Here is a 25086-nt window from a genome sequence, read left to right as displayed (position 1 = left end):
GTGGCAGTGCCTATTTCTTTTTTTAAGCTTTTAACCTTTTTTTCACATGTCTCATTTCTGGCTCAAGTCGAATTTTGTGGTTGGGGCTTGCCCCCTATACAGACACCAAAGCAGGGGATGAATCTGCCCTTTCAAGTGTCCTCCCTGCTCCAGCTGTTCTGGGTGAGCTCTCCATGGTTCTGGATTTGAGGCTTTGCCTGACATCAAGGAGAACTTTTAGAATTGATGTTTTGGAAGATACTTTAAAAGATCTTCTTCCTAATAGGAGTACATATGTACTTCGTCTGACTAGTAATTATTATTGTAATTTTGAAGTCTCCCATAGTTTTCATAGTCATCTTGAGTAACCCATTTCCTTAATAACTATTTGGCTGTTCATTTTTATATGTAAACAAAATTGCTTGCTGTACAATTCAATGCCACATTTTTCTACTTGAGTAAACTGAAAAATGGCCACTTATTTCCAGTTCAGGAAATCATTTATTCATAAGACTTTAATCTTCCATTAATGAATCATGTATTTTTTTTTGTCTTTTTTATGTCTTTTCTAGGGCTGCACCTGTGGCATATGGAGGTTTCCAGGCTATGGGTCTAATTGGAACTATACTCGCTGGCCTATGCCACAGCCACAGCAATGTGGGATCCAACCCGCATCTGCGACCTACACCACAGCTCATGACAATGCCGGATCCTTAACCTACTGAGTGAGCTCAGGGTGTGAACCCTCATGTCATGGTTCCTAGTTGGATCCGTTAACCACTGAGCCACAATAGGAACTCCGAAATGTGTATTTTTTATTTGAACAACTCATTAAGTACACATGTAGTATATACCAGACAGAACACAGGCAAAAGGAGGATTATAATGAAAAATCAGTATCTCTGTAATCAGATAGTTTTATTTCACTTAAGTACACATGTGGTTTGTTAGAACCACTGGATGAAAATCGTATTGAAGAGAACAGAGTGTAAATTACAAATGAGCATTTTGGACCTCAAAGTATAGAACAGTCAATGTGACATGAGTTTAGGTTTTTCATTCAAGACGTCCTATACAGTATTACTGTGTGCCTGGGACCATCATAAATATTTTACAAAAACTACTTCTATTTAATTTCAGCAAGAACCTTATGAAGCAGGTAGTAGTATCATCCCATTTCACAAGTAAGAAAAACTGAGGCCAAGAAAGTTAAAGTGCTCAAGTTGACATAATTAACAAGTTACAGAGCCAGGGTTTAAATCAATTTGGTCTAGTTCAACAATCCATGCACTTACCCTCTGCCTTCTGTTAGTGCTGAAGACATGCTGAGAGAGGCAGCAGACAGCTTTAAAGTGAGAATCATGAGTTGCGAGAACGTGGAAGAAGTTTCATAAATGGGCAGTTTTAGGGCTGTCACCAAGCAGAAGTTAGGCTTTTGATTGAATTTCTACTGACACTGCACATGGGAAATAAAACTTACTGAAATAAAGGTCATATATGGTAGTAAAGGAAGTAGTTTTAGAGGACAATGAGGGAAACTAAAAGGTATTTAGAATTACAGAAACTGTGAAAGAGCTTTCTAAAGTAGGCAGAAAATTTGCTTGGTTAAAGAAAATTATTAAGGGTTATAGAGGAATAAGGTGATAATCAGATATGGTACCAGGGTCAAAACAGTTGGGATTTTTTTCCCCCAGGTAAGTTTTACAATTGTCATAGTAACAGTTAATGCTTATACGACATTTACAACATGGCAGGTGTTTAGCACTTTACATACATTAGCTCAGTTACCCCTCTCAAGAATTTTATGAAGTATGTACTCTCAAAATATCCATTTCTAAGATGGGTAAATTTAGGCCTAAAGAAGTTGAGAGATTTGTCCAGGGCTGCCTAGTTAGTAACTGTGATAATGTGAATATTCACAGTATGGCTGCAGAGCCCACACTCCTAATCCCTGTGCTTCCAAGAAAGTTGAAGGATGGGTTCACTATATTTTAGGCATTCTTAAGTCTTTCCAACTTATTAAAATTGTTTTCTATAGTAAAACTTTGAGGTAGACTCTACGACATTTGGAATTTATAAACTATCTTAACTGTTACGAGACAGAATTGTTTAAGGAGTTTATTTCTTTGTACTCTAGGTAAACTACTACATACTCTCACACAATTGTCATGTGAGCCATTGCACTAGTCCCAGCAGATTTGCAAAATTCTCTGTGTGTGTGTCATCCTCGTGGTCTAAGATGATAGAAATTGAGGCTTAGCTTAGTGACTTAGAATTATAATGCCTGCAGTGGCCAAAGTGAGCCTTGTAACCCCTTTATCAGACTCTTTCCATGAAACATATAACTTGCCAAAGGAACTTAAAATACGGGGGAGGATTAAAAAGTTACATTTATGAAGGACTGACTTCTAAATTTTAATTCTTAGTAAACTCTTTTTTGATTACTTGTTAGCTGTGCTTAAAGGTTTAACTATAGAAAATTGTAAAAATTGTTTCAAAGTATTGAATGGAAACATACATACATTAAATAATATTACTTTAACCAAGAATATTTGTTTAGGATAAGTTAATATCTAGCAACATCAAAGGCAGAAAGAGGGCAGAATTCAACTGTTTAAACCTTATGAGAGGAAATTCTGTACGATTACTACTCTTCTGGTTGGAGTGATGGACTTGTTTTGAAAACTTGAAAGTCACTTAACTCCAAAATGTACACATACATACTTAATTTTTCATATCTGAAAATCATATGTGTGTATATCTTTGGAAATATTTCTTGATTTTGTCATTGGTGACAGAATTATCAGAATGATAATCATCATCAAAGAGAGTTGAAATTTTAATTTGTGGAGGATTAATTAAGATACTCTTTGTGCAATTCAGTCTAAGTGGAAGAACGTTAGATCAGGGACAGTTTCAGCCCAAGAAGTAACGTACTATTTAATCATGTTTAGGTGGCAGAGATCAGGCCATAACATTTACTCACATACAGTTACTTCATTCTTTCTCTAGTATTGAGAAATGCAGCCATAATGTTTGGGTTTAGGACAGAATGTACAAATGCAGATTTATTTTAGATTTTAATGTAGTCCTTAATTCAATTTGAGAATTACTTGTAACTAGGCTCTACTTAACAAAAGCAGGAAAAAGATTAATCCACAATCTGTCATTTATCTTAAGGTCTTTAGCTTCATCTATTGTATCTGTATCTCCACAACCTTTGTAATCCTTTGACTGTATTTTATTGCTGTTGCCCTCAAAACCAATTACTACTTATTACAGACACAGTGCTATCATTCTGAAAGTCTTCTGTACTATGGTGTCTGCATAATGATGTGATGTGGGAGTCATGGAAACCCTTTGTGATTAAGATTATGGCCAGGAAGATTACTCTAGTAGGGTAACATGATGCATGTTAGATTTTTTTTTTTAAAGGAGGAGGCAGAGAAGAGAAAAACAATAAGGAGATAGTATGGGAACACATAAAAGTAAGTGCTATTCTAGAAAAGTCAAGTTTCAGAGGGCAGCGTTTAGGCAAGGCACCCAAAAGCATTAGTGTTCACGTATTTCCCGTCCCTGGGTGGACAGTGAAGCCATCTCCCCTCTACCTCACCTTTGGAGCCCATTGAGCTACTCCCCATGATCGTAGGCTTTGCTTCCCCCTTGGAATTAGCTTATTTCCTTAGATTATTGATGAGTCTATGACATAGTACCAATTTCAGAATAAGTGCCTAAACCTCTGCCTGGCTTCAGTTGAATAGAGAAATTCCTAGTACAAACTAGTAATATTAGTAGTAAATTAGAGAACAAATCAGTCCATGTGTGATCACTGAGTGGCATGTATAAGGAAAATTACGTGTAACATTCATGTAAAAATTCCATCAAAACTGGCTTCCCAAATTATTACCCAATTACAAAATGAGTCCCTGTGTCTTTATTGATTAAATAGCATGTTTTATTTGGTTTGTATAATTTTTGAAAACTTGAGTTAGTCAACATAAAACTGGAAATGCCATTCAAAAATTCAGATTTTGTTTTTTAGAAATAGCAACACCAGATCTCTGGCAACATCAGACAGGCCTTCCTCCTAAGCAGTGGTCAGCTGAGACTGTGTGATTTCCTCTGCCTGGGCTGTCACCCTATGGTTCTCCACAGTTGCCATCAGGCCCCTTTGCTCATTGACATTCCCTGCCTTAACCCTGCAAGCCGTTGAGTCTGTAGCCTCTGCTCTAGAGCTCCATCATAGTCACTTACTGGACTTAAAAAAAAAAAAAAAGTAAGCTGAGCCCACCAAAAGAGCAAAGCATTGAACTTGAACCACTGCACTCTACAAGTGGTAGATAAAACATGTCAAATGCCATAGTTCTTTTGGCACAGCTGACTTAAGTGGTGTTAGATAGATTACTTTTATTACATGGAGGGAAGGCAATGAATCATTGTTTTAGGCTAAGATGTTGACATGGCGATCATGGTTTTACTTTGTCAGATTTTAAGGCATTTCTTACTTTATTTACATAGGTTTCAACAAGTCAAATAGGGCATTTAAAGAATTGAATGGAGGGCAGCTAAGATTTTTGAAAATAAATAGCATAACATCTTTTCCTTGCAAATTAGCTATGTTTCTGGCCTAAGGTTTTCATCAAAGACATTGACAAAGGTTTGTCACTTGTGACTGCTGTGACTCTGAAAATGATAGCATTAATTTATCTAGTTCTGAGAAATACATTAGCTAATGCAGAATATTTTATTAATAGAATGAACATGAAATTGATTGGGATATTAGCTTAGCAAGTATTTGACCAGAGCATTATGGCATTACTTAAATTATATAAATGTTCAATAAGATACTTTAAGGGTCTGCAGTGAATACAGTGTTTCCACTAAGAACAATATAAGATATGCTTTAAGGTAATATGGAACATTGTTGCTCATATTAAAAAGAGATTGGAGCCACACACCTGAACTCATTTTGGTCTGTTCCTCTGGTCTTGCTTCATTCCTTGTTTCTCTTATTCTTTTGTAATGGAAAACCAGAATGATAGATTTAAAGATTTGAAATGCCTTCAAAGTCCAATAGAATGGATGCTTAAAATTATGTTAACAGTACCTTAATTCTTTAAATATTGCCCAATTATTTATCACCAGCTCTGATTTTGAATTTATTTTTCATCAATAAAAAACAGAGCAATTCAGAGTAGGTGGATTTCTCTTGTCAGATGCACACATAGAGCTTCAGTTGTGCCAGATTCTGCCCTCAGCAATGTGAGCAAACTTCAAACAGAAATGCACATGAATAGTTAAAAGAAAATGCTGGATCTTACCTGTTGCTTCTTCTGTGAAGTAATATGTCTATAATGTTTATAAATTTTAATAACCCATACAGGGCTTTATCTTTCAACATTAAATTTATATTATCTTAAAGTTTGACTTTTCTGGGTGATATATTTTATTCTCTAGTATCTCAGAGAATCTATCCATCTATGAATGTATATTCATTAATAAAGAATTAAAGTATTCTCTTATCAGCCAATTACCTGTGCATTTATAAAGTTACATTGAAATCTTCATGTTCAATAGGATGTTTTCTTTATCTGACTGAAGCTCATAATTCTTATTGAGGGCTGGAAGCATACCAATGTTTTATTTGTTGATTCTATGAACCGTGTTTGTGGTTACCCTTTGTTCCTCAAGATAATAATTGAAATAAACATTTTAAAAATGTGTCATTTGATGGTTTGTGATTCCACAGTGATAACAGGTAAATGAACAAAGCCAATAACTTAAGAACAGATATACAAATACAACCCCAATCTTTTAAATTTCCCAGAGTTGATAACATCAGGCATCACCTGTAAATCTTATTTCTTAGAAACAGTGAATATATATCAATTCATTGGTGATTGGAAGAAAAAAAAAAAAGCAAACTGTTTTTACTTATTGCATTTGGTTTATGGCATATGATACCAGAAATAGAGTTGATGGTTTCAGTGGTCATTTTCTGGAGCTCCTTTTACTGTGGCCCTGGAATTATGAAGAACATTTTGGTAAATTTTTGTTGTGGAGGGGGGAGTAAAAAGCAGTTTCTGTCTAAAGACAGAATCGCGTGTTCTAAACGACACTTTTTCACTCCTTTGATTCCAGTTTACAAGCATTGAGAAAGGAGAAGTCTCGGGATGCTGCTCGCTCCCGCCGGGGAAAAGAAAACTTTGAGTTTTATGAATTGGCCAAGTTGTTGCCTCTTCCTGCAGCCATCACTAGCCAGCTTGACAAGGCCTCCATCATTCGACTTACAATCAGCTATCTGAAAATGAGGGACTTTGCTAACCAGGGGGACCCTCCGTGGAACCTGCGGATGGAAGGCCCTCCACCTAACACGTCAGTCAAAGGTAAGGTTTCAGCCACTGTTCATCCTGGAATATAGTGGTCTGCCAGAGTCTCTCAGATGAAATGTTTACAATCATCCTTTCTTCTTTTCCTGCATATCAAATCCTTTAAAGGGATACAAATGTGGAAATCTGAACTCTGCATGAGAAAGACACCATGTGAAGGTGAAATAAACCTCTTCTATTTCTATTTTTATTTTCAAAAAGTCTATTGGCCTAAATAGTCTATCACTTTAGATAAGATTTCAGAGAAATGAGAATGAAATAACTTAAAGTGCTTAGGTTTAATTTATGTTACGCTAGTATGTACAAATTACTATTAATGGGTGGAGTATGAGAATATTTGTTAAAGGGTTGAGCTAATATTTTCTGGTTTGGGTTCCCAAAGAGAGGAAGGCAGCAGATTCCAAATGGAGCTCTCATTTTGAGTAATGATTTTATTGTCTAATAAAACAATCCATGTATTAATGTTTCAAGTATTTATGCATATTGCTTAATATTTATAAATATAAACATGTACTTGTGCCCCCAATTCTTGGTGAAGTTACCCTTAAAACTTAGTATTTCAAAATTTTAGACCTTCTTCACCCTGATACTTAAGAGGGTTGTTTTCTTGCATGTTCTTGAGGCTCCTAATAATTGATGAGATTTTAAGCATATGAATATGCATGCATATGTTTATTGATGTACATGTGGTGGTGTTGGCCATTGATTTTCTTTCTTCAATGGTGTGTCATTCAAGGCGTAGGACAGGATCTGCTGGTTTCTTGTGCCTTAAGCTTGTATCCAGGCCCTTGATGAGCATGGAATAAAATTGGGTGTTTGGTGGAATTGCAGGCAGCCTCCTTTAGGGGAGGAATGATGTTCTTTAGTTGTGATCACACCTTGACAATTACCTTTGAAGTCCCTGTACTCTTGGCTTTTATAGGAAGGAGTATGGGGTCAGGGGAAGCTGTAGCTTCTTAGAGGATTCAAATTAAAATGAAGGGTAGAAAACAGTGACTATAATTCTGTGCTGAGAGGTATGATCATATGTATGTGTGTGTCTGTGTGAATCTGTTCATATTCTTGCTATTGCTACTTAGAATTGTGTTTATTATGCATGTAGCAGAAAAAAATAGAATTCATATTGTAACAGGTTATTTTGCTTGAGAGCAGAGTTTGGCAAACACATTATATTTCTATTCAAGGCCATATAGTAAATTTTTAGTTTTTTGGGGGAGTATTCAACTCTTCCATTGTACCATAAAATCAACCATAGACAGCATGTAAACCGCAGGGTGTGGCTGTGTTCTAATAAAATTGTAGTTACAAAGCAGGCAGCTGCCAACACATTTGGCCCACAAGCCACAGTTGACAGACTCCTGTTCTAAGTGTAAGAATGACATTTGACTGTGGAGAAGAACATACGACAGAGATAGCTCTCAAGGGCAAGATATCAGCGTAAGGTAGCACAGTACAAATAAACCAAGGGACATTCACACTGTACTTTAACAGCCCTCCTGCCCTAACTTGGGCAGATGACAACTTGGAAATACACTAGTCCCTGTTCTATGATGCTAAAGTAGTGGTAACTTTCCCAAGTTAAAGATACAAATATAATTTTAGTAAATATATTGTATACCTAAGAGTTTATTTACTAGGTTGTTTTTATTCCAAATCATGTAAGATAGATGGATAAATACAGCCTGTTAGAAATCACACAACATGCAAAATAGATTCTTAATCTTATTATTCAATTTGAAATACATTGAGGGACTGGAATTATAATTTGTTTAGCATAATTACATTTTATTTCCATCTTTTCTTTAAGAGAGTTGGTGGTTTATAGGTTTCTCTGGTAGAGGTGGCTGCCAAAGAAGAAAAATCTAATGGCTCCATGGACTGTCCATTCTTGTATGTTGTGATAATCCTCCTTGCTTTTAGAATCATGGCCTTTTAGAGATATAAAAGTATAATGAAGAATTAAGCTCATTTTAATAGGTGAGTAAATGATATAGAAAAGGGTTTATAGTTAAGTGTTAGGAGAGCTAGAATCCTGTTGCTTTGCTTTTATATCTAGGGATCTTTCTATCACATATCATTTCTAGCAATGATATTTGATTTTTGTCACCTTCATCAAACCCGCCAGGTGAGAATGCTCTGACTATGGCTGATAATTCATTTCTATTTTGGAACCTTTGTTCAACTCAACTCTGTAACTAATTATGATGAAGATGGATAAAAACAAGATAAAATTTGGTCTCTGCTCATAGTCGTGTTTCAGTCTATGGGGAAACTTGGAGATGTCAATGAGAAAAATGGGGACATTGGGATGGATGTATAGAAGCTGGAAGAAGATACCAGATTTTACTGTTTTTTTTTTTTTTAAATCCAGATTATGGCAGAACATCCGGTTTGACATGTATCCTCTCTCTATCAGGAAACCAATGATAGTCTAGAACTGAAGACTGTACCGTACTGAAGTATAAGGACCCTGTACTGTTTACTTTGGCTCTTGAAGGTAGCTAGAACTGCAGTGTGTACTTTCTGTAAGCTGGTTCTGCTGTACAATATATGTATATTTTATTGCCTTACTCTGGTTCTTTAATGCAAACCTGCTACTCGTTCTGATCAAACATTCATGAAACAACAACATCAAAAGAAATTCATTTTAATTTATTAAGGTCTTCTGTGTTGTGCCCTTGAAGTTCATATGGATAAACAAGCTTATATAAATAGCCTGCAGCATCATGTGAAGTGCTGTTCATAATCCAACAATAAAAAGATAGACATTATACTTCATGCTTCTCCAAGCAGTCTCTTGAATAAACCTAAAGGCATTTGGAAATTTATATGAAAAGTACTTACAAGATGTAGGCAACATTTCTTTAATGTGATGAGTTGTTCCTGTTAATAATTAAATTTCAAAGCTTATATTTAAATTTGTCCCCCACAACTATATAGAAATTTAATCATTTAAATTTACTGCTTCAGGAAGGTCCTTTGCTCTGCCCTGTGTTCATCACATCTTTTCTTAAAAGTCTGTAAAGGTTGATGAGTTTGTTTTGTGATGCCCATTGTGTACAGATTATTGCAAGTTAGGCTTGCAGAAAGAAAGCTCAGGTGACAGTGTGTAATATGTCCTGAGTCAATTAATTCATGGAAATGATATGTTAAGCAATTGGAAGGTAACAGATAGTTTTCTCCATTATTTTAGAAATATCTGTATTGTTATAATACAGATCAAATCTACAATGAACATTATGCATTATTCAAGAAATGACCAAGCATTCTCAGCAGTGTTTCAGCTAAATAACTGATGATTGTAACCTTTAAAGAAATCTCATTGTGGTGACTGTTGGTAAATCACTTCTCTATTCATAGTAATCTCTATTTAGAGGCTATCCAGAAACCATTATATCTTTTATTAATCTTAAAAGCAATGGCTGCTGATTTGACATTTGCTAAAACTAGATAAATTTTCTGTCTTTCTAATATCACAGACTTCAGTCAATTTTGAAAGTATATCTACTACAACTGTATTAATTCAGGAGTATTTACCCCTGTAAGCATATGTTTTATTTCAATTTAAACACTGCAGCTTTTTAACAACAATTTGCCTATATATGTGATAGTCCATAATGCCAAAATATGTAAAATATAAGGCATTTTTTTTAACCTTCAGAAGGGAACAGTTGAAAAATAGGTAAGGCAACTGGCAATTAAAACCGACTGAACACATTAGAGAAGAACTTTAATATTTTCATGGAATTTCCCTTCACTATTTCAGGCATCCATTGTGAATCAAGCAGTAGAGGAGAGCCTTTCAGGTCTTTATTTAAGCAACACGTGATCTGTCCTTAGCCAAAGACCAGATTGTTACTTAAGCAGTGATGTTTAATAGATTCATTTAAGTTAGTCATGTAGAGTGAGTGTAGGACATCCTTCAGAGTAACATTGAATTACTACTGTAGTGGTTGTCTCTGAAATTCAGATAACATTTTATAAAATAGTTCTAGTTCCCTAGAAGGTAAAGATTCCAAAACAGTCTGAGTGATAGGTCTTCTTTGTCTAAGCAGCTCAAAGGTCTTTTGATTTCTGTTCTGGCATTTTGCTGTGTGCTGACACACATTTACCTCTACCAAGTGACCTTCGTGTTGGGGGGCAAGTGTCACAATCCTTGTTATTAAAAAACCGTGTAAAATGGAATTTCTTAGAATCAGTACATGGCATGTAAACCAGCCTGTGGTATTCTTAAAAAAAAAAACAAACAAAAAAAAACAAACAAAAAACAAAAACAAAAACAAAAACCAGGCAGATGGTAAAACCCAGGGCAAACCCTTAGGTTCCAAACAAGAGCTTCATGTAGGGCTAGGAGAGTTGGCTAAAAGAGAGAAAGTTGGTGCTTGCTTGGCTCCTGTTTTTACCTCCATCGTTCTCAGTATACTGACAGCCTGCCTGCCTGCTTCAGTTTCCAGTTTCATTTGCCTCAATCCGGAGTCAGTGGAACACCAAATGGAAACAGAATCATCCAGAAGCTTAACTGCCAATGTTCATCCTGTTTATTTTGGTAGCAAGTGCCATATTTTACTAGGATATGGAAATATGATGTGATATAATTGCCTTTTCTTATATATGCTTCCAGGAAGCCTCATTAATTACATGCTATTATCCTTTAGTATCTTTCTGGACTTATGGCTTCTGCAAAAAAGTTCATTTAAGAATTAACCTTTTATTTGTTTAGTTTTACATCATGATAGGATGAGCAATGTTGATGTCACCACACTTTCCTCAGGTCTCCATTTCTGACACGGGATAGGAAGGGCTTTCTAACAAATGTGGGTTTAGTGGTGGTAGAGTAAGTCTCTGAGACTCTCCTTCTGTAAAGTTTCACATTTTCAGGAACAGCTTTGATATCTATGAAGGGAATGCTATAGTCCACTTTTAGCATGAAGAACATAAAAAGCATTGCTGGTTTCTTGCCACATGTCACTGTTGAAGGGTTTGATAGGCTATTGTTATTTTCAGTGCATCTGGCACTGTTGTGCATCCAGAATTAGCCTCAACTTCAAACACTGACTCAAGGAAAGCATATTTGTGAGTGTGTGAGTGTGAATGTGTGAATATTTGGATGTACTAGTTAGCTCTTCGAGGGCAAGAAGCAGTCACATCTCAATCATGTCATAAAGCTCTCACTCCTCACGTAGTCACAGGTAGTATGAGGGTCAGCAGAGCTTGGCTGGGTTTAGCTTAGTGGTTCTGTTTCTTGCCACAGTTTGGACTTGACTTCTTGCTTAAGGGTCAGCTCAGGTCTGCCCCCCTGTCAAGGAGCAGCAGATACTTGGGAGAACCTCTTTTCATGTTGATGGCAAAGGTGAAAGAGAGAGGTGAGTGAAAACAACACCTGTTGAGGAAATTTTTGTGGAGACTTGAGGAGATGCAGACAAAGAAGTGCATGTGTACTCCATTGCATCTTTCATCAGGGTTCATCAACCTCTCCCTCTTTCCAAAAGTCGTCTCCTTTTTCTTTAGCACCACTGAGTACCCTCAACCAAACATCTATGCTTTTGTACATGCCATCATCTGACTGGATGGTTCCTTTTCCTTCTTTTGGTTTTGCTGAACTCCTCTTCATCTTTTAAAACCCATCTTCAAATATTACTTAGTAAATCTTTTCTCCTTCCCTATAACATTAGTCATTTTCTTTCTATAAATTATGGTCAGACCTTTCGTTGCTTTAGTATCCATTCATGATTCCTTTCTTCTTTATGTACTTATCTCTATTTAGACTATGAGCTATTTGATGGAAGAGTCTGGATCACTTTATGTTTATATGTCAATGTCTAGAACCCAGGAAAGTAAATATTTAACCATGTTTTAAAATTGTATGGAATTGGATTGATTGTGTCTTGGCACTGCTGTTAGCAGAGCTAAACGATGCTGATGAGGGCTGAGTGGGCCTGCATCAGAGGCTAGGAAGAAGAAAAGAAGGCAGAGTAAAAATAAAAGAAAGGGCAGAAGAAAAATGGAGGGAAAAGATGGGAATAGTATGAAACCAAGAGGAAAATAGTGTATGCTATAGGAGCTAGAAGGTATGGTAGCCCACCCTACCCTTGTCCCTTGACCCCCATCGCACAGGATGAGTTCCTACCCTATAATGGCCTTCTCTTACTAACATATTTCTCTCATGTAATGAATAGGCTGGCTGAGGGAATTGAAAGTTAAAAACAATAGTGTCAGGAAACCCTAAGTGCATGCATTCAAGTCCATTCAATACTTAGAGGACCTTCCTAAGTTTTCTGAGTCCTCTGCTGAATATTGTGGGGGCATTGAGAGAAAGTAAAAGGCATGATCCTGACCTTGGAGGTTTACTTTTTCCTCAGAAATAAATTTGGAAAAAAAAAATGGAGGAAAGAAGGAAGATGAGAGGTTTTTTTTTTTTTTTTTTTCCTTTTATTTTTTATATTGAATTGTAGTTGATTACAACTGTGTGTTAGGTTCAGATGAACTTTTCAAGAGCGCTTTTCATAACATTAAACATACAATGTGACTTGTGTTATAAAGCTCTATCTAGACTCTAGTTTTCTCATTTGGATTTTCTTTTTGTCAGTGATTCTGGTCTGAATGATTATTTACCCTATAATCTGAAATAATCCAAAACCTCAAATTCCTTAGAAAGGATGTAGCTTAAAAAAAAAAAAAAAAAAAAAAAAAGCAAAAAAACAAAAAACAAAACTGTTGTTTCATTTTCCCTATGAAAGTTCCTGGGTCCCGTGGTTGAACTAGAACCGCAGCTGTGTCCTACACCACAGCAACACTGATCCACCCACATCTGCAACCTGTGTTGCAGCTTGCCACAATACCCAATCCTTAACTCATTGAACGAGGCCAGGATTTGAACCCACATCCTTGGAGACAGTGTCAGGTCCTTAGCCTGCCAAGCCACAATGGGAACTGCCGGATTTACCAATTATTGTCTCAAATTTGTCTCTCCTGGGACTACTGAGTTGCTTAAAGCTCCTTATTAATAATTTCAAGACCCACAGACTCCAACCCTTCACAATCTAATATTTCCATTTTCCTTCTTTTACATAATCCCCTTTACATAAATTATGTGTCTCCCTTGAGCTAAAGGTTAAAAATATATGACATATTTTCTTCTCTCAGAAACATTTATCTATTGATTATCAAGGTACAATCATTATAAAAGAATAATAAGACAGCACACACTGAAGTTTTACATTAAATAAATCAAGTGCCAATTATATGATGTAAACAAAATACAAACCTAGAACTTTGTATATTTTTGATTTGCTTTTACTCTTGACAGAATTTTGGAGAACATGCTTACATTCAGTGTCACCTCCAACTTAAAGAAGTCTATCGGTTCTCGATAGTGTAATATTTTAGTCGTGGTGTCCTGTAGCATTGCCTTAGACTGCATTGTATTCACTTATTTAAGACTTTCAAGTTTATGTGCTCTGTTCTTTAGGGCTAGAATTCTTTAATGTGTTTTTGTTAGCCCTATCACCTCTTGCAAAGCACAATATATAGTTTCAGCACTCTGCAGATAACAATATTTCATGGGCATAGTAAAGAAGGAGTCACCTCTGACTGCTTTATGTGATTGAAATTGTACTGTGGCTTTAATTTTCAGAAACGGCTTTCAGGATACTGTGCATAAGTCGCTTAGCTCTACCTTAATAAACATATGGTGACCTCCACCTGTAAAACTCATGTGACTTTGAATACTGATTGACTGCAGCATTTCCCATCCTTTCTGGGTCCATAATAAGTCAGTGAATGTCAGAGCCTGGGCAAGGGAATGTGACCAACAGAATCTTGGGTTTAAGGATAATACAGATCATCTGTTTCAATCCCTTTGCTATTATGTTGAACAAACTAATGTAGAAGAAAATTTAGTGATACAAAGTCAATAACAAGCTTGGGACTGAAATCTGAATCTCTGGAATCCCAGTTCAACACATTTTCCTCCACAATAAAAACTATTTTCTCTCTGACTTTAGCATATGTCTCCAGCCATCCATCAGTATCCCCTTTTCCTCTTTACATTCTATATGTACATATGTGCACATATGTGGTTCATGTATAGAGATCAGCCCTTTGTAGATCAAATGTTACCACTGTATCCGAATTCAGAAAAGATTTTTTAGGTTATTCAAAGGAAATAATTTAAAATTCGATGAAAAAAATTATTTTAAAGGTAAAATTAGAGGAATCTTATGAAGAGTATATGGTATCTCTCTCTCTCTCTCTCTCTGTGTGTGTGTGTGTGTGTGTGTGTGTGTGTGTATATATATATATATATATATATATATATATATATATATTTAGGGCTGCTCTTGTGGAATATGGACGTTCTCAGGCTAGAGGTAAAATTGAAGCTATAGCTGCTGGCCTACACCACGTCCACAGCAATGCCAGATCTGAACCACTTCTGTGACATATGTTGCAGCTTGTGGAATCACTGGATCCTTGACCCACTGATCAAGGCCAGCTATCAAACCTGCATCATCATGGATGCTAGTCGGGCTCTTAAACCGCCAAGCTACAATGGGAACTCTAGGAACTCTCTATATTAACTTAGCAACTTTTCTGTATATCTAAAATCATTCCAAAATAAAAGGTTATTTTTTTTAAAAGCACTATGATTTAATGACGGAAACTTTTTTTGTTGCATTTTCACCTGGTCAGTGTTGAGTCTTCACAGTTTCAACCTTCGCCAGGGCTGCATTGTTGGTTGTACTGTTTAAGAAATCTGATTAACTAATTATAGTAACAGTCAGGAAAGAAAGAAAATTGATTAAACTGTTTACATATACTTTTCTTAAAAACTTTATCAATGACCTATTTCCATCAGTAAGGAGTCATAGGAGCACAAATATACAGCGTGATTAATGTCACTCCTTTTTTCATTAAATGTTATGACTACTACAACATAGTCTATTCTTACGTACTTGGTCAAAGATTGCCCAAATAAGGAAGTTGGAGAGCCAAGACAGAAACTAGGTATAGAGTTCTGGACAGGGCCAGCAAACTTTTTTATAAAGGATCAGATAGTAAATAATTTAGCTTTTGAAGGACACCAAGTCCTGCTGCGACTACTCAACTCAACTATTATAACAGCCATAGGCAATTTGTAGCTGAATAAATATGGCTATATTTGAATAAACCTTTATTTGTGGACATTGAAATCTAATTATGACATGCCATGAAACATTCTTCTTATGACTTTCTTAACTTTGATATTCTAAAAATTTTATTTAGTTCTTTATTTATGGATTATATAGAAATAGATGGCAGGCTAGATTTGACTGGCAGACTGTACTTTGCCAACTCCTGTAAGGAGCATAGATCCCATAAGAGACTTAGGTACTATTTTAGAACCTGTTGTGGTAAGAAGCATGCTGCTTGTTGTAAAAGGTTGGGTCTTGTGTTTGTTGTGAAGGTACAGTGATAGCAAGGAATGGCTGGCAAAGTGAAGTTTTTAAAAATCATCTTCAGAGCTAGGGTTCCTATAATGAAATTACTATAGTGGCAATGTAACTAAATTGTGTGCCAGCCAGGGGTGTCATGTTAGGTTTGCTAAGTTTCCATGAATGTATATTATCTTTTGCATTGCATATATTGCTGAAAATACTAAGTGCAAGTCATGTTAAGTCATTGCCATGGTCTGGCTTATTGTTTTTAGCTGCTTCCTCAATTTAATGTTGCAAATAATCCAAATTAGAACTGTTCTTCTCTAGATGGAGGATCTTATTAAAGAGAAACATGATTAAAGCTTGTACTCTTAAGACTATTTTTTGATCATTTTGACTTAACTAATCATACAACTGGTCAATTCAGTTAAATAATTGTTTTATTTTCCTACTTTATTAGTTTTTTTCTGACTCAGCTTGGGGATTAAGGCATGATATGGCTGTAACTGTCATGAAAACATTACTAGAAGTGATAAATTTGAAATTTGTGTATCAAGAATCCAATATTATTAGCATTAGAACAAATAAGATTGGTAAAGCTGAGCTAGTCATTTGTAAGTAGCATTGAACATATCTCCAAAACCATATGTACATAAAATGAAGACATATGGCAAAATTGCCCAATATAATTTCATTTTTACAACTTAACCAACGTAAACATTTTACTGCAAGAACAAAACACAGTCACTAGGAAATAGCTGTTGTGGTCTCTACCATTATCTGTTGAGATGGGTCAGTCGCTCGGTGTTGCATGAATGCTCAAAGAATGAGTACTACTGCATGCAGTAGATGGAAGAAACTAAACTAAAATTCAGATTTTGTAGTCATAACTTTCCAAAGCACTCAGAGACTTTAAAAAGTGTTCAGTAATGTTTTGTAATTAAATCACATCCCTCATATATAATTTTACAGTTTGGGAAATAAGGCTGTGTTGAATATCAGCACTGATGATGAAAACAGACTGTGTACACAGTTTGGGTTTTACATAAATACTTTAAAATACTGGCTTTCTTCTATAAAAGTAGATGAATAGTATCCAGGTTTTCACAAGAATTTTAGCATAAAAGCAAAATTGCTATCATTTTCCACTTTGAAAAGAGACATGAAAATCTCATAACAAAATGCGTAAAGTGTGATATATTCGAGAGAATTATGAAAGGAAAATGGGGATGGCAATGCAGGTAAGCCTCACTTTGGGCAGACCCAGGAACGTTTGTAAAGCGGGGCAGTGATATTTTCTTAGCTGACATCTGATCTAGCAGGTTCTTTATTGTACCTCCTGTGGATTCTGAGCTCCTGAAGTTGCAGAAAAATTTGGAACAAGTTGTTCAGCCTTTGCTATTCTGTAATTTACATTTGCTAAGAGCAGTTAGATCAAACCTCCTTGTTGTAAGCAAGTCACTACATTTTTTTTTTTTCTGTATGAACATTTCTTGGTAAAAGTTAAATAATATCTCTATTAGAGAAGGGAACTCTTGCAAGGAGTTTTAACAACCCGATAATGAAGGCCCTGTCCTTGTAAGCCAGCAAAATGTATGAGTATACTGAGAGGTAACCACCCCATTCATTTTAATGTGTCCAGAATACCTTATTGTAGCGAGGCCTTGGTCAATGAAGGTGGATGCTCCTGAGTCCAGATCTCTGTGACTCTGAATCAGAGAAGTCTCTTTGGCCTTAGTATTTTTTTTTTTTTTTAAAAACGAAGTTGATCCTGCGAATCCACGGGGTTTTATACCACAGTAAACCTAGATTGTTTTGGGAATCTTAAGTTTGCTGAGAAACTACCAAAGATATGTTAGGATTCCTATTGATGGTTTTTGTCATGTGTAAAAGATGTTTTCTTTCTTTTTTTAAATTTTTTTGGTTAAGTAAGATTTTATTTCCAAAAATCATTAATCAGAAGGAAGAGATTGTCAACATATATTTATTTTTAAATACTTTCTGGGTTTCTAACGTATAAAAAGTCTTAACGTGTATCATATGACAGACTAGAGGAAATTTAGAGCCTTTGTTAAACAACATCAGTGATTTAGTGAATTCAAGGCAACTTAATGTTATTTTAATGCTTAAAATAACAAGGTCTGTGAAAGTTAATGATGAGAAATTATTAATAGGGAGATATCTCATTGAAATGATAAGACAAAAGTGTTCTTAAAATACACTGTATCGGAAATGAAGGGTAATTGAAACAATGGATGTAGTTGATATTTCCCTTCTCAGAATTTTTGCTTTAAAGATGATGTCTTACAGGTTTTAGGATAACATTTTTTGTTATTGTTGTTATTAGAGATTAGGAATGGGCCTTATTTCTCTTTTCATTCTACTCACCTTATTCATCCTCTAAGTATTTGAACACTTACTAAATTGCAAGACTCTATACCAGGCTCTTATAGGAATGCAAAGAGGGAAAAATTCAACCCTTTCCTCTAGGAGTTTATAATCTAAAGGGAGTGACACTCATGCTCACAAAATAATAAGAAAGGTACTATTCATATTGAAAGAGGTCTAAACAAAGTACTGTGTGATAGCAGACAGTGATTAATGGAAAATGAGGAGGGAGGACCAAGAAGATAGTATTTAAACTGGACCCTAAAGATGGATAGGATTTTAAATTTCACAGTTTTTCACAGTTGAGTATAATCTATATGAGGCCCTTTTAAGATATATAATTTTGTGATTTTTCCAGAAACAAAATTATTTGGTAAATTTCTACTTTCAAATGATTATTTTCCCACGTCTGTATTTTAGATACCTGTTGGTGTTGGATAATCTATTATGTGTAACTATAGTTAAAGCTGTAAACACAGTGATAATTCATGAGAATTGTAGTCCCTTAGTTATTAAGTAAGCTTGTGAAGTGTTTTCCTTTAAGAAGAGTATTTTAAACAGAACACCAAGATGACTTGTAGAACATGGAATACCTGTGTATAATTGTATTATCTGCCCATAATCTCAAATAACCAAAAACATGAACCACATACCATGCTTATAAACTAAAAACTTAAATATAATTTAGCATCTTTTTTTCAGAGTCTTATCTTCTTTATAGAGATGGAAGGAAGGCTTCCATATTTTTAAATATGTGTATTTTTAAATCTCACAACCCTAATGTATATAGTTCATAGATTAGCATCTAAGACCTGGATGTAGAAAGGCTTAGGTCAGAAAAGTAGCTGCTGTCTTGGGAGTGGCCAGAGTTTGTGTGTTATTGGAGCAATGGCTGGAGAATCAAATTCCTGTCTTGGCATGTGGCTTACTCACACCTCCCCTAAAGCCTGAAATTGGGAGGGAAAACTAGATAGAATGGAAGGAAATGTTTTGTACTTTTATTTCATGTAAATTAGCGCAAAGGGAGGGGACAGTTTTGCTTCACATGTGAAGTCAGTCATTTCTTGGGTTGCTAGCTCAATGTTTTAGCAGAACAGCTGTTCAGTACAATGTGGCTTTCTACAAGCAATATTTCTACTGCTAGAAAAGTGGCAGTCTGCCAAAGAGAGTGCCCAGACCAACCCCTAAACAAAAAAAAATCTTTTGTCAACGACTCTAATAATTTGTACAATTCAGGAAAGGGAGGGTGGCGCAGTCTTTGCAGATGTGCATTTATGATGCTATTTTTAAGCAGAGCAGCATGAAAGAATAGATTCATATGAATCGTAAGTTGATCATTCATTTTAAGCATTTGGCTTCTGCTCTTGCTAAAATTTCATTCTGTGTAAAGCAAACACAGCCAGCCTTGAAACGAGGTAAGGCAGGGTGTGACAACAAGATGAAATTCTTCATTTTCAAAGCTGTGATGCTTGCTCAAAAACACAAAGCTTTGGTGTTGTTTTTTCCCACTAAGGAAATAAATGCAGTTTTCTGATCCCCTCTGAGTAGAAACTTGCTATCCTTCAGCATTTTGAGGGAATAAACTCTTAATGAGGCTACGTTCTTTTACAGCAGTCCATTCTCTGAAAATGAGTTTAAGTGCTGAAGGAAATGCCAGAAGCGTTTACGCAACCAGCTCCAAATTAATAATATGTGTTAATTCTCTGTAGTTTAACATCGTAGGTGCCATGCAGTTTTTCTAGTATCAAAACTGGATCTAGTCTCAGATCTGTCTTGTGCACTGTAGTTCTCCAAAATCTCCAGCAACATACACTGTTCGTTTTGACTCCAGTGATGAAGTCAAGAAAATAAAATGATTTTTATAAACTATAGGCCCAGGGGAAGGGACTCTCCAACTTCCTTTAATAGCAAAGGATAAAATCTGATAGAATTCTCACATTTTACTTTTATTCAACAAAATATATGATATTTACATAGCGAATTAGACCATCTATTCTATATTATTTAAATATAAAATGGTATATTCAAGATGGCATAAAATTTAATACTGATTCATTCAGTAAGGGTGATTATGGAGCAGAGATAACCCTAGAAAGCCCACTGCCTTAATACAAAGCTTATTCTAATTCTAATTCTCAGAGTTGGAATCTTTGTTATTATTGTTTTCTTTTTAAAAAATCCAGTCTTTTGGATTTCCCGTTGTGGCGCAGTGGTTAACGAATCTGATTTGGAACCATGAGGTTGAGGGTTCAATCCCTGTCCTTGCTCATTGGGTTAAGGATCTGGCATTGCATGAGTTGTGGTGGGGGTCACAGACGCGGCTCGGATCCTGCATTGCTGTGGCTGTGGCGTAGGCCGGTGGCTACAGCCTGGATTTGACCCTTAGCCTGAGAACCTCTATATGCTGTGGGAGTTGCCCTAGAAAAGGCAGAAAGACCAAAAAAAAAAAAAAAAAAAAAAAAAGCAAAAATACAAAAATAAATAAATAAAAATAAAATGAAATAAAAATCCAGTCTTTTTGGAGTTCCCTAATGGGTTAAGGATTGAGCATTGTCACTGATGTGGCTCATGTTTGATCCTTGGCCTGGGGAACTTCCATGTGGGTGCAACCAACCCCCACCTCCCGCCCAAACCCAACCTTTTCATACTCTGAATAGTGTGAAAAATGCTCAGTTAAATGGAGTTATGTGTGTCATTAAACCAGGACTATTTTTGCTTCACACAGAATGCAATCCAGCCATATGCTGTCCCCTCAAATTTTAACATTTTACGTATGTATAAGTGAAAAAGCATTAACTTTGGTGGTAAGGAATTACTAATATGGATTCTTTTACTCAAGTAAAAAACATATATTTTTAATATTAGTCATTCAGGGTGACCTGCTTCATCATGCAAGTTGATACTCAAGTGTTTTTCAAATGTTTCCTGAGTTTAATAGGGATTTATAGTGACAATTAAAATTCTGCTTTTTTTTTAAATATGTGGCCCCTTGTTGAAGTATGTACTTTTTGAAATAAAAGTCCAGGATAAATTATTTATAAAATCATATTATTTTTTTATATATTTGATAAATTCTCTAGATAAAAGATTTCTGTAGCAATTCACATTTTGTACCAACTGAGTTCTTTCAATGAATTAGCTGGTGATGTTCCCCCCAAAATATAGTCTACATTCATGTTTTCAATCTTTAAGCTTTTAAAAGTAATATATGGAAATAAAACAATAAAGTTGTATTAATGACTTGTGTCTAGTGGCAATATATTTGAGGAAAATTTGGGGAGGCACAAAATGATCCATTTCGCATTTCTATTGCTTTATTCACATCAGGTATTACTTGACAGGTTTAAAGGGTCCACATTTTTTGTTGTTCAGATATGGAGGTTTAAGAGCATTTTTTTATTCTCTCCAAATCATAGAATCAACATATCAGTCTTTATAGTATACACTAAAGGATGTTCAATGACTCTTTGTTAAACTGAACTTACATGTTTGTGTATTGACCCATTTGAAAGCCTTTCAATTTGGCTTATGATATATACCACTAGTCCACGAGCCCCAAATCCATGAATATGAGCCTCTGTGCAAAAAACGAGAAAGACTGAAGTTATTTTCTATAAAGTTATGCATGTCACAGTTCATGTAAAACTCCCATAGAGATCATGGTGTGCAGTTAGCAACCACACCATCGTGTCTAGCCATTAGGTAATTGCATTCTAGCAAAAATAAATTAAATGAGACTGGCAAGTAAACAGTTGCTTAGATCGTGGTCCCACTGATATGAGTATTGTTGTTTTTGTTAGCATGTCAGTAAATGCACGACAAGCAGGAAAACATTGGGAATCAGTTTCTAGACTCTGTTCTAGCCATAACCGGCTTGCTTGGCCATCGTCCGGGGAGTAAGAGGGTGTAGTTGTCTTGGAGAAACTCATCCCTACAGCAGACCATGTTCTATTGACGTAAACTATTCACACATTTACTCGTTCATAGTTATTTATAAGTTGAAGCTGTATTATGAGGTTTTAATTTGATAGCACACCATATTTTTTTCATGGTTTTTCAACAGCGTGACATTGTACTGTGACACAATGAGACAACTTGCCGGTAGCAGGTTTGTAATCTCCCCATCTCATTAGCTCTTTTCTCAACTCGTTCTCCCCCTGTACATTGTTCTCTCTTTTGAATTATGTCTGTTGCCAACTTCACTCCTTGTGGGATTAAGGAATGTTGATATGTTAGTGAAGTCTGAGTTCTCAGACTTTGTTCTGCAGTCACCTCTGGGCTTCCTTCTACTTCTGATATTCTTTTCCCCGATGCTTCTTTGCTCCCTATCTAAACTATCCCTTTGGGGTACTACATTTCATGATCTTGTTCAAAGAATTGCAGGGCAAAATTGTCAACAGTGGTAACATTTTAAACAACGATTAAGCAATGCTCAGAAGAGCAGCCATCCAAATCAGATATTTCAGTCCAGGTTTCTCAAAGATCTTAATATGTCAGTTTGGTTTCTAGGGCATATAGCACTGGATAGAGGATGTGGAGGCTGAGGAAAACTTCTCATTTTATTGTGTGCCACTTACATCCCGTGTGTGTGACAGACTTGATATCCACATTGATTGTGTGCAATGGATCTTTGCTGCTAAAGTTAGTCACCTGATTTGCCAAGAACTAGAACTAATAACCTTTTCAAATGTTATCAAATTGTGACAAATCCTAGACCAATCAAATTACTTAAGTGACCATTGATCATTTATTTGATATTTTAATTTTGACTCTGTCTACTTCAAGGACTTCTTGATATTTCTACTAGTATTACTAAGGCCACAAACGCCAAACAGTTCATACATTTCACCAACAGTGAACACAGAATGCTGTAAGTTAGCTTTATTTAAAATAATTTTAAAAGAAACAAATGGCCTTTAGCATAGTTATAGACATAGCAGACGGACAGTGGAAAGCACCTGATTAGGAAGTCTGTCTAAACTATGTTCTATGTCTGTTTGGGGAATGAAGGGATCTGATTAGATTTCTCCGTAGTAAAGGAGACAGAAGCTCTTACATGCAGGTTGCCCTGCATTTTAGTTTGCTAATGATTTCATTTTAATGTCACCGTTTAGTTTCATACTGATCATTTATACTGACAAAAAGGAAGAAAAGAAAACAAGGAACCTGTCATCAATCATTCATTTAATCAAGTAGCAAAAGTAGATAAATAAACATACTGAGTTAATTATTCTTCTGTATGTAATGATTGACAATAAAGTTAATTTATGCCTATTTTAACCCTTTAATATTTAGTGCTATTAGACTTTAGTAGCTATTAGTAGTTAGAAAGGACTTAGGGGCGACCTTTTCTAAAGTGTCCTAAGAAAGTTCAGTCTTCACATTTAGGCGTTTATTCAGTTGAAATCTGTTTTGTTAAAAAGAGTTGTAGTTATTTGCGTCTAAGCTTATTAACTCTATGCCACCAAATATAATGGAAAAAAAATTGTTATGTTGGCCTGCATCTTTTGTATAACTCCCATTCAGACTTGTAAATGAAGACTTTTTTCTCTTTGCAATGTTCATTTTAACGCATAAAAAGATTTGTAATCAGATACAAATATGCTATGATTTCAAATGTGTATTAGACATCACACTGATGGAAAAGAAGCTTAGTGACAGTGAAACACTAAAACGTATATCCAAGTTAAAAGGATCTTTGAAAGTTTTAAAAATCTTTTTGATTTGTCAGCATTATCCTTTGCTTTCCAGACAAATTTCTCTTGGCTATTTTTTTAAAATCAATAATTAATTTTACTACTTTTTTCATAAATAAGTATATCCTTTAGGTGAGTGTAGATAAAAAAATCTAAATCGTCTGAATATTTCCTCTAGACCTTTTCTAGCACCCTTCTCTAAATCAGTCTACAGACAAGACATGGGGCAGGAAAAAGCAGTTGTAATGGCTTCGGGGATGGAAATAGGAATTTAATTGTTGATTGAAATGATTGTGCAAAGATTCAAGGCACAAAGAAACCGTACATGCCTTTATAATTAGAGATGTGTTTCTTTTCACTTTACGTTATCCAATGACTTTTCCCTTAACAGTTTGAATGTGTAGTGTAGCTAGATCCTAACCCAACGCTGTGTAACTCCTCTCCCAGCGCTCATGTTTGCTTCAGTGCCAGCAGACCAGAGCTGGTTTCGTGGCAAGGTACCTGGGGCTAAGTGGTGGCCAGACCAGAACACATTCTACACAGAAAAAAACGTTTTGTGTCAATCATCTTCTTTGCCAAAAAGAAGAGAAAGTTTGCATATTTTCACCTGGCCTTAAACAGACTATCAGCTCAGAAATCCATCTCCATGAATAGTGAGTTACAGCGGAATTTTAGCTCATCTCAGTGTTACTAGACTCTCATATTTGGCTCTCCATTGCTGACGTTGCAGTCTGCTCTCTATAAGCCTTTGGCTCAAGTGGGAGGTTTTGCTCATGAGGATTTCTAGCGTCTCGAGTAGATACAGTATTGTAGTTATGTCTTTAACGATAAAGTGCAATTTGGAAAATGCACAAAATTTAAATTTTAAGTTACAAATAGATGTTTTTTAAAAATAAAAAAATTATCCACATGTATTAAATTTATAATGTTACATTTAATGAATGAATCTCTCTTCACCCCCCCATTCCTGCTGTAAACACCTTTAAGCTTGATTAATTTCTGTGTAAATGTGTTAGAGAGGCCTTTTTATTTTATTTTATTTTATTATTTTATTTTTTGTTTTTTGTTTGGCCTCCTTTTACCTGCATGCATCAATTAAGCAGTAGTATGAATGGAGAGTGTGAATTTGTGGTCTTTTTTGTTCACAGAAATAATGGTTGATCTCTTTAGCTTTTGTCCAGTTTATGGCCTTTCTCTTTCATTCATTTAACAATCTAC

General features: G+C 35.6%; 1 protein-coding gene across 1 annotated transcript in view; it reads left to right on the top strand.

Moving 5' to 3' along the window:
- NPAS3 (neuronal PAS domain protein 3) overlaps positions 1 to 25086 on the top strand; it is an 875835-nt gene that overhangs the window by 264296 nt on the left and 586453 nt on the right. Inside the window, 2 exon segments of the mRNA XM_021099860.1 lie at positions 6121 to 6365; positions 6477 to 6527. Coding sequence (XP_020955519.1) covers positions 6121 to 6365; positions 6477 to 6527 — 296 coding nt within the window.

The sequence above is a fragment of the Sus scrofa genome, chromosome 7 (genome assembly GCF_000003025.6).
Source record: "Sus scrofa isolate TJ Tabasco breed Duroc chromosome 7, Sscrofa11.1, whole genome shotgun sequence".
NCBI classification, from domain to species: domain Eukaryota; kingdom Metazoa; phylum Chordata; class Mammalia; order Artiodactyla; family Suidae; genus Sus; species Sus scrofa.
Note: the sequence above shows the minus strand (reverse complement) of the source record. Positions and strands in the feature narration are given on the sequence as shown.